Below are 19763 nucleotides of genomic sequence, written 5' to 3'. Positions count from 1 at the left end.
GTGGACGACCATCTGCCTCGACCGGTTGGGATGAGTAGAAAGTGGAGAAAGAAAAGAACAGAGCAACAGAGCTTTTACTTCTGTTTCTCTACTTTGCTTCACATTAACCCTTTCTACTCTGAAAAGCCTTTTCTTTGTTTTACTATGTGCTTTCAGCAGATCCCTGTTCTCCTCTGCAGACGCAGGACATGGCGTCCTGGTAGAGGACGACAGGCTTCTCACCTGCGCACTCTCACCCACACCACTTCAGCCTCCAGCCTCTTTTTCTCTTGCCCTGTGGACCTGCCAGTCTGCAGTGAACAAGGTCGACTTCATTCCAGCTTTTGCTACACAGTCAGCTGTTCACCTGCTTGCACTTACAGAAACCTGGATCATGCCACAGAACACAGCCACCCCAGCTGCACTCTCCTCCATGTTTCATTCTCTCACACTCCTCGCTCATCAGGTTGGGGGGTGGGACTGGTCTTCTCATAATGATACCTGGAAGTTTTCCTCGACAGCACCACTCAGCAATCTGTCTTCTCTGGAATATCATGCCGTTAGGATCACAGCACCGATTGCAGTCCAGGTGATTGTGATATATCGACCACCGGGCCAGCTGGGGAACTTCTGCGATGAACTGGACATGTTGCTGTCCCACTTCCTGGAAGATGGCAATCCTCTCATCGTCATGGGAGACCTGAACATTCACCTGGACAAACCACATGCGGCTGATGTGTTTGCTCTGCTAAACACGTTTGTCCTGAGTCTGGTCTCCACTCCTCCGACCCACAAAGCTGGCAACAACCTCGACCTCATCCTCACCCGGAACTGCACCACAGACATCTTGGTCACTCCTCTGCATGTATCGGATCATTTCTTCATTCAACTCACAGTCTTTATCCCGAGACCTTCACAATCTCCCACCACACTTGTAACATTCTGGCGTAACCTCAAGTCTCTCAACCCGGATCAATTCTCCTCGCTGGTCCCCGCAACTCTGCCCCCAACACAGGACCTCTCCATCCGCGATGCAGATGCAGCCACAGACAGCCTGCAATACACTTTCACCGTGTCTGGATTGTCTCTGTCCCATGTCTTCGAGACCTGCTCGTCCCTCACCATTAACAGGACTGGGATTTGTTCTCCAGCTGGATGATAGCTTGGCTACCATCTTCCTTTCTCCCACCTCCTGTACAGTGTCCAGGGCCATCCCCAAAACTGAGCTGGTCTTCCTGATCAACTTATCCAGTCTCTTACTGTCAGCTGTAGAGATGCTGCTGCACCAGCAGACCACCATAGAAGATGGGATGAGGCCACCACAGATTCAAAGAAGGTCTTCCAAAAGAATATAGTCTCCTTTCCTATAAAGTACATATTAGGTCAACACCCAGGTATTAACAAGAGTCCACTCCCTCAATGTCCCTGAATTTTTACCCGTGATGGTGAAGAGTGTGTGTGTCTGCGGAAGTCCACCACCAGCTTTTTGGTTTTGCCCGTATTGATCTGGAGGCAGTTCTGCTGGCACCAGTCCACAAAGTCTTGGATCAGGTTTCTGTACTTTCTGTCATCATCATCTGTGATTAGACAGATGATGACAACGCCATCAGAGAACTTTTGCAGGTGACAGGTTGCTGAGCTGAACATAACGTCTGCAGTGTAGATGGTGAAAAAAAACAAAAACGCAGCCAGAACTGTTCACTGCTGGGCTATGTCCCTCATATACCATGGTCCGTGTTTGGGGTAATCTAGTATCCAGGTGGAAAGGTGTTGGTCCACCCCCACGTGGTCCATCTTATCCCTCAGAAGTGCAGGCTTGATCGTATTGTAAGCAATAGAAAATGTATAAAACATGACTCTCACTTCCAGTCTTCTCCAGGTGAGAGAGAGCCCTGTTCAGGGGCAACATGACAGCATCCTCAACTCTGATGCCTAGCTAGTATGCAAGACTGAAATGGGTCCATTGATGGGCTCAGATGTGAAGTCAGCACCACCGGTCTATAGTCCCCAAAGTCTTATGGGCGAGACGTCTTTGGTACTGGTGTCAAAATGGTGGTCTTTCACAGCTGTGGCACTTCCCCAGCTTAAGGCTCCTATACCACCTAGCTGGTCTGTACAGGACTTAAGGAGCCTGGAGCTGAAGATGTCTGGACCCACAGCCTTCCTCACCTTGGTTCTTCTGATCTCCCTCCTTACCTGAGCTGCTGTGAGGGGCAATACGAGGTGGGGGGAGTCCCAGCTGGGGGGGAACTTTCATGGAGGTTGGGTGATGGAGAGGTGTGACCGCTGTGCAATGTGGTGGCTGTGAGCTAAGGGCAGAGCAGAGAGAGGTGGGGCTGGAGCAGTTTGCTGTGGGTGCATGAAATGAGGGTGGGAAGAGGTAGCTGATGCTGATCTATGAGCACTTTGAGCTGGTCTGAGCGTAACACAGAAATACAGTTTAGCTCTCAAATCGAAAGGAATTGTAAAAGTTTGTTCTCAGGTGTGGTATCAACATGTAGTAGAAACAAAGATTAAAGTGAGCAAGAGAGCAGCATATTTGTCAAAGTGACACAAGATTGTTTTAACGCTTGTGTCCTTTTTCAGGTTTAGTGTCAACAACAAAAAAAAAGGTAAAAAATGAACATATGGGAACCAAACCCGCATCCGAATAATGTGTTGTTCAGGTAGCTGCACAAGTGACTAAGCTAAGTTTCTTTCTGCTCACCAGAGCTAATATATAATCAAATCTGACAGAGCGCTGCATTGGATGACAGGAATCAGATGTGGTGAATATAAAATTAATTCTGATCAGTTATTACATAAAATGTCAATCACCTTTAACTAACATGTAGGTCATAGAAGAATAGATTTCTGTACGACACATCAGCCTGAAGTATTTTAAAAGTCACTCTCATTGGTCTAAGGAGAAAGACACAGCTTTACGAAACGCACTGCAAAAAGCCACAACACAACAGAAATGTCTCCAGGAGATACATCTACAAATCTAAATGTTGGCCCCTGGAGACATTACTATGACAGTTGTTGAATGAGGCAAGTGTCACGCTGGTCAAACTCCCTTCCTGCTTTCACTGTCTGTATCAGGGGTTGTGTGGTTGAGGCTCTTCGTCTCTCTCCCTCAGCTGCAGCTCATCTCATAATCAAGCTCAAAGCTTTTAGGCAGATCATGTCTCTTCAGTGCTTGTCAGATTTATTTAAGGACTGGTGAACACTACAGGATTCCTAACCATGGGGAGCACAGAAACAGACAACCAAACACTAAACAAGGGACAAACAAAGGACCAAGGCCAAGTCTTGTCAATACTTGGAGGACAACAGCGACAGCTGGATGAACTGGTGGCTGGCAACGGTGGGTAAACCCCTCCGGGGAACAAACTGTGGGCCAGATAACTGTACGACAATGTAGAATTCCTGAAGTTAGCTAGGATTTCAAACCAAAACCATGAGAACAATGCTAGAGGAGGAATTTTGTCACTTTCTAAATTCATCCTATTTTCCAGAATCACCATGCAGAAGCTGAACTCTTATCTACTCACATTTGGTTATTTTTCAGGCTGCAGCCTGGATCAGCTGGGTTGTCTGTCCCATAGACCACAACATTAAAATGAACACATTTGTCTTTCCTCTGCAATCAAAGCAGCAGCAGTGTAACATCCAGGCACAGATTATAAAACCGCATGATCTTTGTTAAACCACACTCCAATCTTACTGCCCACACTAAACTTCTTAATTTGCAGTGCTCTGAGCTCTCAGGGCTACAGGATGTTACACTTTCTGACTTTCTATATCTGAAGCAGTACAACACGCTAATGCTTTCTCTTCATTTCCACCCACAAGACAATAACCTGAGGATAATTAATGTACTGCATCCTCAATGTAATCTTTAAAAAACTAAGATTTGAAAAGAGTTTTTGTTTTGTTGGCAGACTCTTGGTTTTAATTAGAAAAAGCATTAACTGGAAACAGCATTTCCAAAAACACAATTCACTGTACACAGCTGAACGTTTTGAACCTGGAAGCTACAGAGTGTTGGATTAACCCTCATAATGTAAAGTCCACATCAAGTCCTGTGGCCTGGATCGTGTCATAAACAGGATGCTGAGGCCGAATGGATGACAGTAAAATCAAAACAGTTTAGTTTTTTCACTTGCTAAAACACTAAACCCAATTTTCTAAACTAAATTCTCAGTGTCCAAAATTTATTTTGGAGTTGTTAGAAAAGTCCGGGGTTATGTGAATGTAGTTTGATGTATGACAGGGGTGTTTGGATTTGAGCTAAGATAAACACACATTTGAGTCGGCAAGTCAATGAGTTTGTGAGCTTGAAGCTTGGGTTTTGTGTTCAGTGTTTTGAGAAAATGTGTGTCAAAAAACTATCAGAGATGGTGTTTTGTACTGTTGTTGTAAATTGCTTCTTTTGAATTAATACTAAATGTAACTCAAAAGAATTTACTGTAGATAAACAGGTACTTGGACAGAATGAGGGATGAAAGACTTTGGAAATGGTTGTGCCTTGAATGTTTTATTAATACTTGGTGCGTATACCAGGGATTCACATTTAACACAAATTCATCAAATCCTATTTTTGAACTCACGGGATAAACCGAAAGGGGAAAAAAAAATTGTGGCTACTCAATAGCTGAACAAATGGGGGGCCTCTACTGGAGGCAGTGGGTTGAGGTAAAACAACTTATAACAAGACTTAATAGATCACATGGTGTAGAGCTTTGTAATGACTGTGGCGCAGCGAGGCAGAGCAGTCGTCCACCAATCCCGCAGATGTTGGTCACATGTCAAAGTGTCCTTAAGCAAAGCACTGACCCCCAACTTAGTTGCTCCTGGTGAGTGTTGGCCAGCTGCCATAGCTCCCCCATTTACATTTAGCTAAGAAAGTTATTGCCCACAAACTTTTTAATATGCCAGAGTCTCTGGTTAATTGGTTAACCAAAATGTTATAACCAAAATGCAGTATAAACGCCAAAAAAAGTTACCTCTGCATTAGGACTAGTGGAAGTTTAGCCAGACTGACACTGATTGGTTGTTGCTCCTGCAAAAGGGATTTCCACTGCAAGTAATATGGTAACTGCCTAATAACTCTGGGACTGATTAGGTTCCATCATATTAAACACTTCATGTTTTAATGTGTGCATCTTTTTGAAGTCTTAATTGCCTAATAATTGGAGAAAGCCTGTGGGTGTCTGGGGCTTGTAAATGCAGACTATCTGATCAATGCAGACCTCACTTTTGGCTTTTTTTGGTTTGGTTTTTTTCCTGCAGCGTGAGTTTATCTGCATCCACATTGGTCAGACTGGTTTCCATGTTGGCAATGCCTGCTGGGAGCCTTACTGCCTGAAACATGGGATCCAGCCGGACTAACAGATACCCAGTGATAATGACCATTGGAAGAGAAGATTCTTCTTCAGTGAGAAATGTGTTGAATTAATTTTTTTTTCTTATTATTCAGATGAGTTGCGCAAGCAGGGGCGGCTATAGCTCAGTTGGTAAAGGCAGTTGCTTATGGACCACAGGGTGAGTGGTTCGATCCCCGGGTCCTGGCTATATGTCAAAGTGTCCCTGGGCAAGACACTGAAACCCTAACATCCCCTCCCCAGCTGTGCAGTGCCAGTCCAAGCCCGGTAGAAATTGGGGAGGGTTGCATCAGGAAGGGCCAAATCAACATGTGGACAATGATCTGCTGTGGCAACCCTGAACTTGATGCTGTCTACAACTACACCATCGGTAAAGAGATCATGTACAGGATTTGCAAACTGGTGGGGAAACATGTAGTCAGGAGGAGTTAACTTTTTAATTTGGAGTTAAAAGATAAAACTCCCTCTGTCCTCTGACTGAACAGTGAACTAGTCTTCAGGGCATCTTGCTTTTCCACAGCTTCAGAGGTGGCACTGCCTCCAGTTTCACCTCCCTGCTGATGGCGCATTTGTTTGTCGACTATGACAAGAAGTCCAAGCTAAAGTTCTCCATCTCCTCAGCTCCCTGGATTCCACCGGTGGACTCCTACAACTCCATCCTGACCACCCACAGCACCTTGGAGCACTCCGACTGTGCCTTCTTGGTGGATACTTATTCCTTCTACAACATATGACTTAGGAACCTTGACATTCAGCATCCTACCTGAACAGGTTAATCAGTCAAATTGTGTCCTCAATTACTGTTTCCCTTCGTTTCCATGGTGCCCTCAATGTTGATCTGACAGTTCCAGACCAACTTGGTGCCGTATCCTCATGTCCACTTCCCTCTGGCCACCTACGCCTCTGTCATCTCTGGTGAGAAAGCTGACCTTGAGCAGCTTTCAGTAGCTGAGATCACAAATGCCTGCTTTGAGCCAGCCAATCACATGGTCATATGTGACCCTCACCATGGCGAGTACATTCAATTCAATTTTTTTCAATTCCACTTTATTTGTATAGCGCCAATTCACAACAAAGTCATCTCAGGGCACTTTACAGAATAATGTCAAGATTATAAAGATGTATAAACAGAACCCAACAATTCCCCCTGGAGCAAACCATAGGCAACAGTAGAGAGGAAAAACTCCCTTTAAACCTCCAGCAGAACCAGGCTCAGGGTGGACGGCCATCTGCCTTGACCGGTTGGGGTGAGTGGAAAGTGAAGAGAGAAAAGAACAGAGCAACAAAAAGCAACAACAAAACATCGGGCAGATTGGTAGGACCAGTAGCTGCACGCTGGAAGACACACAGCTTCAAAGCCGGAGGACACCTGCAGAAAGGGACAGAGAGAGGGGGACAGAGGAGGACAAAGACAACTACGGGAGAGAACACACAGAGTTAATGACATACAGTGGTGACAATTGTGGGGTGAGAGGAGAGGAGAGATGGTCAAGAGGAGGAAAGGAGCTCAGTGCATCGGGGGGTGGGTCCCCCAGCAGTCTAAGCCTATGGCTGCATAACTATAACTAACTATATGCTTTATTAAAGAGGAAGGTTTTAAGCCTAGACTTAAAAGTAGAGAGGGTGTCTGCTTCCCAAATCTGAACTGGGAGCTGGTTCCACAGTAGAGGAGCTTGATAGCTAAAGGCTCTACCTCCCATTCTACCTTTGGAAATTCTGGGAACCACAAGTAGGCCTGCATTCTGAGATCGAAGTGGTCTACTGGGATGATATGGTGCTATGAGGTCTTCTATATATGATGGGGCCTGACCATTCAGAGCTTTATATGTAAGAAGCAGGGTTTTAAATTCTATTCTACATTTAATGGGAAGCCAATGGAGAGAAGCTAGTGAAGGTGAAATATGATCTCTCTTGCTAGTTCCAGTCAGCACTCTGGCTGCAGCATTTTGGATTAATTGCAGGCTCTTTAGGGAGTTACTGGGGCATCCTGAAAGTAGGGAATTACAGTAGTCCAACCTAGAGGTAACAAATGCATGGACCAGTTTTTCGGCATCACTTTGAGACAGGATGCTCCTAATTTTGGCCATGTTCCGTAGGTGGAAGAAGACTGTTCTAGAGATTTGTTTTATATGTGAGTTAAAGGACAGATCCTGATCAAAAATAACTCCAAGGTTCCTTGCAGTAGTACTGGAGGCCAGACTTATACCATCTAGGGTAACAATATGGTTGGACATCATATCTCTGAGATTTTTGGGCCCAAATACTATGACTTCAGTTTTGTCTGAGTTTAAAAGTAAAAAATTGTGGGACATCCAGGCCTTTATGTCTTGTAGGCTTGAAGCTTGATTAACTGATTATTTTCATCTGGTTCCATAGATAAATATAGCTGGGTATCATCAGCATACTGTGGAAATTTATGGAGTGTTTTCTAATAATGTTGCCTAAAGGAGACATATATAAAGTAAAAAGTATTGGTCCTAACACAGAGCCTTGTGGAACTCCATAGCTAACCTTTGTGTGCATGGAGGATTCATCATTAACATGAACAACTTGAAATCTATCAGACAGATAAGATTTAAACCATGGGTTGCAGCTTTTTGTACCATGGTGATGTCGTGCTCAAAGATGTGAATGCTGCCATTGCCACCATCAAAACCATGCACACCGTCCAGTTTGTGGACCCGTGCCCCACTGGTTTCAAGCTCAGCATAATCTGCCAGCTACCCACTGTTGTTCCTGGTGGAGACCTGGCCAAGGTCCAGAGGGCTGTGTGCATGCTAAGCAACAGCACTGCTACTGCAGCTCTGTCTGATGTACGCTACGCATGCCTTTGTTCACTGGTATGTGGATGAGGCTATGGATGAGGGAGAGTTCTCTGAGGCCAGAGAGGACATGGCAGGTCCAGAGAAGGATTATGAAGAGGCTGGAGTTGACTCCATTGAGGGAGAGGGGGGAGGAGAGGAATACTGAAAGGAACACAAAGGTATCAGCTAAACAGGAAACAATGTGTGGTTGAATAAATTCCAAACAGAAGTTGTTGTTTATCAATTAAAATTTGGCTGTTCAGAAAAAAACTACTGAAATTGTCAAGTGTTCTAAATCAAATTCCTGTGACATGAATTAGTTTTTTGTTTTTTATAGATATACAGCACATAACATTTACAACTAGAAATATCCAGTAGTTCTGCTAATCTAATATCTTGGTGTGGGGACTTCCTGTCAAAGCCTCTCGTAAAGACTTGCATAAAAGTGTCACATCCCCCACATCAATAAGCCCTCAGGAAGCTCAGCCACGCCACCAGTGCAGCTGCATAATAGTGTTAGAAATGTGTCATCAGTTTGGTCAAAATGAAAGTAAACAGCTATACTACCAAACGTGGTTGAAATGGATACACCATAAAGTCATTTTACCATTTAAATGCTCAAAATTTGAATAAAGTATCAAAAAGGCTTTTATTTTGAAAGTGTGTGTGTTAGTTAAAGTGGTTGGACACAGGCTCAGGCTGATCACATGACCTGATAAAGCTGTGTCTGTTACCCACTTTAGCTGGACCACTATTCTGAAATACACATTAATGGCGAAGGTGAAAGTGCCCAAAAAAGTATCTCAAACTAAAGCACGATTATTCAAAATCCAAAAAGATATTAAAAAGCAGAATACAAGGCTGATAGCTGAACGTCTTGTGATTTGCTGAAAGTTTGAATGGTCTCTCTAGAAGGATATATGCCCAACTAGTTAAAGCTGAAATAAGACAAAGCTGAAGAGGAGCTGAGTCTCAAATTGCTGAAAAAAATCTATTTTATAATGTATAAAAGATGATTACTGAGCTGAGCCCACATGTCCTTAATAAGCTGAACATTTTGAAGTTTGAACAGTGTTTCTAGCTGAAAGTGCCAAAACACGTGCAGAACATGGAAATCAGAAAAAATAGAAAGATTGGAATATTAAGGTGAATGCTCCAGCATTCACACTAGACAATAATAATGAAGATTAGGATAACATAATAACATACTGTGAATGCTTCCTACACACACACACACACACACACACACACACACACACACACACACACACACACACACACACACACACACACACACACACACAATAAAACTAAAATGTAATGGTAGCAATGTAAAATAGAAAAGTGCTAAATAGAAACTGGAAAAAAACTGAAGTTTGTCTTGAGGCTCAGAGCAGATTCATTATCTCTCAGATCAACAGGATGTTATCTTTTGTATTAGTGGAATTAATTCAATTCAACTTTATTTATATAGCGTCAATTCACAACAAAGTCCTCTCAAGGCACATTACAGGATAAAATCAAGATTATAAACATGTATAGAGAGAATTACTGAGCTCAGCTCAACAATCATGTGCAGTGGACTTTCAGCATGTTGCTGCTGTGTAACACACACTTAGCAGCTCTTTCCCCATATGAAGGACATGCTACAATCCTAAACATTTGGTAGGTGGGTGTCTCCACAAAGATCCAAAGTGAAATCTCTCAAACATTGGATTTAGTACAGACACAGCTTTTAACTGACTGAACACATCTCATCGACATGATCCAGAACCATTTTTAGGTAGAGTTTTGATTCCTGACTATAATCTAAGAATAATCTCTATTCTCCCAAATAAAGACTAGATTTACTTCAGAAATGAAGGAAAACAAAGCACCATGTAGAGGAATGAGGTGAAAATGGTGTCAGTGTCGGTTCCTGAGCAATAATCTCTGGCCTCAAACACAAGAGGGCGCTGCTGCTCTTTAGTTCACATGGCTGTGACCTGCTCAGCTGACTGGTTTCAATCCAATTCGTACTTGAGAGCAACCAATGACTAAAGCAACGTCCTTGTATGTGTTAGCATACTTTGCCAATTAATCAGCTTTTAATTCTGCATTTAATCCAACACATGGCCCTCAGTTTAGCTGAATAGGTCACTAATTAGTACGACACCACAGAATTAGAAGAAGAGGAGGAAGCAGCTACTGTTGGTGTGTTATTATCCAAGTCAAGATTGACAAATAGGGGAAATGTTTGGCATCAAAAAAGTCCACAAATGTACTTTACAGCAAAGCATAGAGCAGGCAGCTGAGGATATTAAGCTCTTTTGGACTGCAGGGAGGATGGCTGAGGAACTTTTTGGACTCTGTGGAGGCATCAGTCATATTTTATGGAGTGCGCTGCTGATGCAGCAGCATCTCTACCACAGACAGAGACTCGACAAACTGATTAAAAAGGCCATGGGCCAAGCAGGAACAACTGCAAACTTTACTTAAGCCAGTGAAAATGTGCAGATTTCACACTCTACTGGCAGCCAGTAGGAAATGTGTAGGTCAACAATGTGATTTATGATCATACGTAACTGAGCCAATATATGTTTTTCTGATGACCTCGGGTTTCTTGAGTGAATTTGACATGGTATTTAATGACCATCATTTAAAGACACAATTTACTATGAATTCGGGAGCTGTAAGTCTGTAAATAGACCATTAATGCGAGGGATTTAGTTTAGTTGTGTGCGCCCTGTGCAGTGAATGCAGATCTCCGTAGACAGGCCAAACTCAGCACAACACGCCAAAGAGTACAAGTACTAGCAGTACTCAAAGTGAGCAGGTTAATTAAGACAGGAGGAACTGGCACTATGCGTCAGGTTTAGTGAAGTGATTCCTCTTTCACCTGTGATTCGTTGTTATAGAGAAGAGTAACATGATTGTGTTGTGTAATGCGACTTTGATAATAAATGTACAGTAGTACAGTAAAAGGTGTTGATACTTGCTCTTAAATGTAGTAAAAGTCAAAGTAGCCTTAATTAAATATACTTAAGTAAAGTACAGATACGTTTAAACATGTGCTTGGGTACAATAACGAGGCACGTTGTTACTTTCCACCACTGTTTAACTTATAATTACGGATGCAGAAACACATTTTGTTCACTTACAGTGACTTTTAGAATCCACAGAGATCTCTCTCTAAAAGTTTCAATGATATTATAAATGACATTCTTCGCAATTTAACGTTGACTAACATAATTCTGAAGGAGGTGAACAGGCATGATGAACATTCTTACTGAACTTCTGAAAGACTCTCGGAGATGCTCTTTTATATCCAGTCGGGATATTGACCTGTTGCCGTGTAACGCCATTCGTTCTGGATGTTCCACATGTTGTTTGCATGAAGTCTCAGTAATCTCTATTCCTTTTGCCCGATTCACAATTTCAAAAAGGAAACTTTATGTTTATTGGACATTTTTAAAAGCCCATGAACCAATAACCCTGAAGCTGGGAGCTACACACAGGATGCGGAAGTGAAAAGGTACTGAGACAGACTAACACATCCAATTACTTTGTAGTACTCACTCATGATGTGTCCTGTTCAGTCATCCACATGGTCTATAGTGATATTTCCATGTGAAAGTAAAGTTTTTACAGCTTCCTCTTTAGGTTTACGTTTCACTTTCAATGGCGAGTAAGCACATTTTTAGTTCTGCTGTGGGTGGAGACATTCTGCTTGGGTCCCTAAAGGTTTGGACACGTCCCTGCTGCTGATCCTGACAAGCACTATGTGTGTCAATGTTCTTCTGCGGCTGCCTCACACCTCACTCTCCTCAGCCAGTGTGTTTTCAGCAGACATCTCGTGGTTGTTCGTTTGTAACTTTTAGGAGGTTGGGACTATGTGACGACAGACTTTAATACCCACTTCCTACTAAGTTACGAGGAAATGGGCTAGAGAACACAGATGGTGCAGCACTTCTCGGCTCTCAGTTGTGAAGGACAATGATGTAAGAGGCTGGTCTCTGCTAACTGGGAGAAGCCTCAAACTCCACCTAGGAAAATGATTGTCTTCCAGCTCTGAAAGGAATTAGGAGCATTTCCTTGTATCTACAATAACAGGACAAGAATGTGAGTATTACGGTGTGTGAGTTGTCATTGTGGGAGGAATGCTGTGTAGTTTTAGTGAACTTTGGGGAATCCACATTACAAAACTTCAATTACTGTGAGCTCGAGAACCAATAACACTGTGGAAAAGGGTTTGACTTTTGATGTACCAATTTCCACGAAAGTTGGGACACTGCGTGATTTTTGATTACAAAAAGAGAACACAACATAACAAATGCTAAAATGTAGAATTCTTCTTTTTAATGAAAGGTTGCTGTTTTTAAATTTGATCCCTACATTTCAAAATGAATTTGTGTAATGCTAAAAAAAAAAAAAAAACCTGGTGGAACATCTCACAACTAATGAGGTTAGTTGGTAACAGCTCAGTATCATGATTGGTTACATAAAGAGATCAGTGTGTAAAAAAAATGTGTGCTCAACATCATGAGAATAATGTAATTATAATAATTATAAATCATTTTGTGTTTTCTATCATCTATGGTTCATAATATGAGAGAATCTAGAGAAATCACAAGGGACAAAACAAGGAGTTTGCGTTTTCTTCCTGTTACACTGGTTTCCTCCCACACTGTACAGACATGCATGTTGTAGGTGTGAATGGTTCTGTCTGTGTTGGCTCAGAGATAGACTGGAGACCTGAACAGGGTGGACCCCACACTCCCCCTGTGACAGATGGATGGATGGCTGATTTGCAAATCATTCTATTCACTTACTGTACATTGTCATACATCTTAACTTTTTTTTAGAAAAGGGCTCTGTAATTTAATCCATATACTTCCAGTAGATGATGTGTGCTATTATCAAAGGCATCCGTGCTGGCAGATGGTCATTTGAACTTTGAATTTGAACAAAAGGAATATTACAGGTGCTGCTAATAACATTAATATTAATAAAATGTAGGAAGCCAGTGATAATGTGTAGAACCAAATGTCTGTTTTGATCTGATCTGGGACCTGTTTTCATTTGCAGGTTCAGCTTCAGGTTCATCTACATTTTCTCTTATAACCTGTTCCAGTTCTGTGGACACACATGGATACTGGCTAATACAATAGCCAGGTTTCTCACATTTGGTAAAGGTGAGGTTTATCAAGGCAAAGCAAGGCCGTTTATTTATACAGCTGGTATTTGGTCCCTTTTTGACAATTTTTACAAATACGGAGCTTATTTTAAACATCCACTCACTCAACCGTTGTGCTGCTGTATTTTAAACATGGGTTTTTTTTAAAACGCAAATTTGGTCCGATTTTCCTTCCTGTCTTATATCCGTCCATTTGGAAGCTGGTAACATCAAATTATTATTTTTGAGCCTCTCCTCTGATTGGCTGGAGGTGTGCCCTCCATGTTCCAAGCCTATAGGGACACTGCCTAATGAGTATTACTGACTGTCTAACACATCAGCTGTAAATTCTAGAAAAGCACAAATATTGAGTGCAGTAATTTGACAGCACAACAGTGCTGCCATCATCCCCCTGATTCACCCCAAAGCAATTTTCCATCATACAAAAGATTCCTAAAGGATAATCTCCACCCAATAGGAAGTATATTTTTGATTTTCAGATGCCTTAGCAGACACTTTCTACTCTGTTGGGTTTGTGATGAGTCTCTGCCAGTTGGTCTCCATCCTGGAGCTGTTCCATATCGCAGATGGGATAGAGAAAACCAGACTCCTTCCTCGCTTTGTACAGGTGAGTATTATAGCTTAACTTCAACAGAATTTCATCATCACACAGCTGATGAACATCCCATTTTTTTTTCTCAGGTAGTGGAGAAGAACCTGCTGCTGATCTTAGTCATCATAATGGAGGAAATGCAGAGTAAAACAGTCGTGTGCGTTCAGTTCTTGTTGTGGAACATTCTGGATCTCTTAAGGTGTGCACATGACTTACAGTTTGTCTCCTCATTTCATCTGATCCACTCTTTTCCCTTTTTTTGTGAGGTCAAACTGGCAAATACAGCATTGAAAAACACAGGACTTAGATTTTAGTGTATTTCACACAGTATTTTTAATACTGTTAGTTCGGATCTAACAATGGTGCCTAAGGCGCTTTAGGCAGTTTGTTGTGAATATTAATGGTCTTCAGAAGAGAAATCTTTAGTATTTCCGTGAATCAAGTGCTCATGCTGCCAAAAGGAAGAACCCATTTCACTCTGACTAACACACAGCTGTAGACTGTCATCCACTTCAGAGGTTTACAGGCCATTTAGCCATATCAAGGTCTAAAAAAACATTGACCCACCTAGGAAGCTTTAAAACAAGTCTTCATAAAGTAATCTAAACTGAAATACAGGGACTGCGTAAATAGCCGACGCCTTTCTTAGTTTTGCAAGTCAACCAGTTAGTTAAACAGACGTCACCTGAGGGCAGCGTGTAGTACAAATACACCTGTATCTGGAAAGTGTGGTTACTGATTCATCAGTATTCTGGACAAAAACTACACCGTGCAAGACAAAAGCAGAGGGGGTCCTGGTGGGTCAGTGGTAGAGCAATGGGTTGGGATGCAGAAGGCAGCGAGCCATGTGTGGCCCCACCCAGCCACCAAGGGCAACCCTCCCACTTTCACCTGGGCTCAGGTGAAAGGTTGCGGGAGGAAGGGCATCCGGTGCAAAAACACATACCAAATCAACGTGCGGAACATGTTCCACCGTGGCGACCGCTGAAGGGACAAACCAAAAGGCGTTGATCTTTGAGAAGTCAGGGGATGGATACAAGAAAAAACTGAGTTACAGTACAAGACAAAAGACTAGTAAGGGAGACTGAGATAGAATAGCATCAAGTCTAATTGCCAAAAAGCTTAATTTAACTTAATAAATAACCTCCCAAAGCAAAAACATATTTGGCATGATGATGCTGAAATTAGCTGAGACTGTAAAGATCTTAATAAGCTTTTAACCACCCCAAGTTGTTAATTTACACATCAAACAGTTACAGTGCAATTATCATTCATTTGGAGATTTCAATATTCACTCTTGCTTAGCTCTGTTTTTGGTCTCCACCAACAAACAAAATCTGGCTCTTTAGCTGCTAAATGGATCACTGGAATGAATCACTTGACAGTGAACCAAAAAAGGTTCAGGCTGGGCAATGAAACAAAGAGATACAAGAAACTTAAAACATGTGCGATGGAGAGGGGAGATGTAGACTGAAGTGGTAATCCTCTATAGGTTTATCTGTGTATGAGCATTACACACTGATCGACCGTTGGTCTGAAAAATAGTTCAAAAGGTTTGTGCACATTCTCAAGATTCAAGACTCAAACACCTTTATTGACCCCATAAGGAAATTGTGTTGCCTTGTTAAAGCTGCTCTCCACCTGAAAAGTAGAAAAGAGAAAAGTTTCACCAAACCAAGACAATAAACAGGTACAGACTGCTGAACAATAAGTAAGAGAAAACCCAGCTAGAGGAGTAAACGTAAATGAACTAAAACTAATAATGGTGGCGGGTTGAACAGTTTAATGGCGAATGGGAGGATCCCCTGTGGCGTTCTGTGGAGCACTTGACTGTGATCAGTCTCTTCTAGGCCTTGTTATACTAATGGCCAACACATTGTTAGTGGTGGCCATTATTCCTATTAGTAATAACCCTGTGGATAATTACCCCCACTAATTGAACCGTGAAACTGGAGTCCACAGTAGTTATTCCATAAATTCTACATACGACAGAAGCGCCACCCTTAAAAAATTAACACCACAATTTTAAATCTGAAGTCATTTATTTCTTAGCCATTTGTCAACCATCCAACTAAGCCAATGAGTTAAAAGGGTCAAATATCTGTCTATCTATCTACCTATTGACTTAAGGTGACAGTTGTCGCACTCGTTCACAACCTTGTTATGTTGCATATACTGTTTGATTGCAGGTACCCACACGAGCTGCTGTGTGTTATGGATGCAACCTATGTCTCCCTGCGGTGGCTTCGTTACACACTGTGGATCCCCTTATATATCCTGTCAGTCATTAATGAAGGTTATTAAACCGTTTCTATCTTTACTTTCACGATGTTCTCCAATTGTAAAAGTGACAGCAAACAGACCAAGTGGGCATCAGATTGCATTACAGTAAACTTACAGCTACAATGTTTTCTCTCAGTGAAGAAAATAGGTCTTTTCAAATTTGTCAAACACTTCTGTTATGTAAGGCAAACAGTATGTGTGCAGGAAACGAGTTAATAAAGCAGAAGCAAGGATATCACGTCAGGAAGTGTGTGAGGAAAGCACATTCCAGTTGAGAGTGAGTGTGTGTGTGTGTTAGTGACAGAGCACCACAGCCAAATATTTACTGTAGTGAAGCTCTAGTAAGTCAGGAAAACAGCCAAGTAGTGTGATAACCCCTCAGCACTGGTACAGGGTGTGTGTGTGCACCACATCTACAGCTGGTTAGAGTAGTCAATACTATTTATTGTAGCAAGTCTTTACACAGGGTTTAAGAGTCGCAAATACACGAATACATTTTTCCGTGTGCACGTTGTTTCTGCTAATGACTAGCTTGACTTTTTTTTGTCTTTAGGTGTGACAATATATCAGGTCCTGTCTTACATTGAACCAATAGCGTCCCAGTCTTCTTCGCTGAATTCAACAGAAGCCACACACAGTCACCTCTCATTCTTGCTGGTGATCTATCTGCCTGTCCTTGCTCTTGGTAAGAAACAAGAACTACAATAAGGGTCACTAGATGACCCCTTACTTGAAAGAGGTTTGTACCCGCCATTAGTTAACGCGACAGGAGCAAAAAGTGGCAGTTGGTGATGTAATTTAACTGCATTTAGGAAGCAGGGGCGGGTGACAAAACACAGGTCTTTGAAACAAGAAATACAAGTTTGTTTTCCATTTCAAATCAACAGTCAGTGATCTTTATTTTAACCCAAACCACAATTTCTGTAACACTACCTTTGTTTGGTGACTGAAGTTGCAACAAAGTTGTAGCTCCACCTCTATGGCAACGAAGGGTAAAAAAAAAAAAGGTCTGAATAGGTTAATGGAACCTGAACCACATATTCTTTAAGGCAGCTTTGTGCCAATTTCACTACTTCTTCTGGAAGCATAAAAGAGGTGCAGTACTTTTTATACAGGTCATCTCAAATGAGCAGTGGACAACAGACTGAAGTTATTACTTTCATTGTCAGCGTCATGTTAACATGCAGATGAGCATTTACTTCAAAGCACAGCTGTGCTTCAGTGCAAGTGCAGTGACACAGAGCTGCTGCAAATACTGCACGGCTGTTACTAATATACTATACTGAAATGTAGTAAAGGATTAGATGGTGACATTTCCATCACAGATTTATATAAAGGCATTTTGATCAAACATCAGTCTGTGTGCCTGTTATTACGAAAGAGAAATGGCGTAATCTGCAGGCAGCTTCAGCACTGCATTCTGTTTGAAATACATACACGTGCCCCCCTTATATCTGCAAGATCGTCTTTTAAATCCATTTCTACGAAATACTAAGCTTGCCAAGCCCAACCACTTTTGGAATCACCAAAAGAATAATAATCATTCATTCCAAGCAGAACAAGTGCTTAATCAGCACAAATAAACAGGGGCTGAAATGATCTTTTTGGCTCACTGGCCAAGGTAACTAGTAAACAGTAAAATACACCAGCCTTCTCAAAATAACTTAAAAAAAACAAAACAAACCCATGCATCCACTGACGACAAGAAAAGAGGAAAATGTGCATCGTAATTTCGATTTGGACAGAACAGAAATATTCAATGAGCTGTCTTAAACACCGATTGTTGATTGGTTTGTTGTTACAGCTTACATCGTACAGAGGCAGAGCACTTTCACAGCAAAGGTGATCTGTGATCGGGAAGATTGGGATCCAGGGCCATAATGCATTCTGTAACATTAGAGGTGGTGATAGATGTGCTGACCTCTGGAGAAAGCCAGCCCAGCCTGTTCCCCTGCTTTCAGAACTTCTGCTAAGCTAATCATGTTTCGACCCCGACTCTGATAGATAATACAGACTAATCTAAATCTGCTACACATTCTAGAGAAGTTTTTCAAAAAATTTGAATTAGTAATAACTGAGAAAATTATGCCTCAAATTGTAACAACTTTAATCATGGAGACTATAGTCAGTTTTCTACCAAAGTATTTAGGTTTTTGTTTGTAGCTGAATTTATACTTTCTTTAAAGACAATATTTGTACTGACATCACCATCTTTTAGCAGCTACACAATTTGTGCTCAAATGAAAAAATGTATCACACGGCTGTGTATTTCGTTTTTCCCAACTTTGTAACAGTGGTGTTGTTGTTTCAGGAGCTTCTGTAACAGTCTGGCAGCTGCTGAAAGAGAGACAACACCACCAGGAGAAATGGAATAAGAAGATCAAAACAGAATAACACTGGTAGAAAGAACTGAATATTTTGATGATTTCTGTCTTCCAGGAACTTTCTCTAATGTTCAGATCTATCAATCTGACACCATATGACAAAATTTTTTATGTTGAATTTTAATCTTTGTACATTTCTCGTGATATCATTCTCATAAGCGACTTAAGTAGAGGCACAGTGTTCAAGCTCAGCAGTTCAAAAAGGCCGTGGATCTAGAGCAGGGAGGAAAAATGAGGTTTGCTTGTTAAAGCTCCAGCAATGTTCTGGCAAACCCCCTCTGTATGCGTTGCCATGGCAGTACTCTGATGTAGCTCCTCTGGGCTACCAGCCATAAGCTCTGGTCCACACAGCTTTTTTCTTGAACTCCACAGAGGACTTCAGGGCCAAGAGGGCAGCTGAAACAACACAAGAACAATCACGTAAACCTCCTTCAGCCAACAATGTTTTTCTTGCTCCTGTTGATGTCAGATGTTAATTATGAAGGAAGAGAGGAAAAGCAGTATTTGTGTTTCAGGTTCTCCTTGTATGGACTGATGTTTTTATAATATTGATGCCATAACAATACCAATGGCACGTTTCCCCCCCTGTGGAGATTTATGTTCTGTTTCCAGTTCTAGTCGCTTTTGAACAAAAACCCTTCATCCAGGAGGTATAACAAAGTATTAGCAAAGACAAATATTTATACATCTAAAGGCTGCAAGGATTATGTTACCATTTCCTGAATAATTTCTCTAAAATGTTCATAACAACTCCTGCAAATGGAGGGTAAACTTTATGTATGGTTCTTATGCTGTGAACACTCTATTTCATGAACCGAATGCAGTTGATATAATTTGCATACTTCAATACATTTATATTCATCTCCACAACTGTTAAACGGATCAATCAGTTTAGTTAGTTTTATTTGATGGTATTTACAACTATGGTTGGAAGGTTTTTTTTTGTGGGGTGGGGGGTCTACCATGCTGGAACCCATCTCATCGAGAATCATTTATTTGAATTTCTGCTAATTTCCATCAGGCTTCTTTGTCAAAGCCTAATGTTGAAGTTGGTTGTTAATATTATTGCATAATAAATGTATTATGAGAAGTCAATGCAGTTCAGTGAATATATTTCAGAAAATATAACAAACAAACATTTGCAAAGTTTCAGCTGTTTATAATAAACAGTGCGTG

At 41.6% G+C, this 19763-nt stretch overlaps 3 protein-coding genes and 1 pseudogene across 6 annotated transcripts in view; 3 read left to right on the top strand and 1 right to left on the bottom strand.

The window, feature by feature from the left end:
* Positions 1-5908: 5908 nt before the first annotated feature.
* LOC137137267 (tubulin alpha-4A chain-like) lies at positions 5909-6451 on the top strand (annotated as a pseudogene).
* Positions 6452-7930: 1479 nt separating this feature from the next.
* Positions 7931-12149, top strand: LOC137137266 (tubulin alpha chain-like). The gene is given in 2 exon segments (XM_067523319.1): positions 7931-8154; positions 8156-12149. Coding segments are annotated over 2 exon segments (387 nt in total). The 3' UTR covers positions 8319-12149.
* hacd4 (3-hydroxyacyl-CoA dehydratase 4) lies at positions 11948-19677 on the top strand. The gene is made up of 7 exons (XM_067523318.1): positions 11948-12253; positions 13220-13326; positions 13808-13935; positions 14010-14119; positions 16110-16216; positions 16757-16888; positions 18515-19677. Coding segments are annotated over exons 1-7 (669 nt in total). The 5' UTR covers positions 11948-12251; the 3' UTR covers positions 18598-19677.
* The window catches only part of focad (focadhesin), a 52371-nt gene continuing 50901 nt past the window's right edge, over positions 18294-19763 (bottom strand). For all 4 annotated transcript variants that reach the window (XM_067523312.1, XM_067523313.1, XM_067523314.1 and 1 more), the window contains one exon: positions 18294-18983. In XM_067523312.1, coding sequence (XP_067379413.1) covers positions 18910-18983 — 74 coding nt within the window. In that variant the 3' untranslated portion in view covers positions 18294-18909. The remainder of the gene's footprint in view (positions 18984-19763) is intronic.

This window comes from Channa argus, chromosome 12, assembly GCF_033026475.1.
Source record: "Channa argus isolate prfri chromosome 12, Channa argus male v1.0, whole genome shotgun sequence".
Classification (NCBI taxonomy): domain Eukaryota; kingdom Metazoa; phylum Chordata; class Actinopteri; order Anabantiformes; family Channidae; genus Channa; species Channa argus.
This window is presented reverse-complemented; position numbering and strand designations above follow the sequence as displayed.

Coding starts and splice junctions, on each gene's coding strand:
- hacd4 (XM_067523318.1), top strand. Junction 13,327..13,807: donor GTTTCTCACATTTGGTAAAG/GTGAGGTTTATC, acceptor TTTGATTTTCAG/ATGCCTTAGCAGACACTTTC. Junction 13,936..14,009: donor TCCTTCCTCGCTTTGTACAG/GTGAGTATTATA, acceptor TTTTTTTCTCAG/GTAGTGGAGAAGAACCTGCT.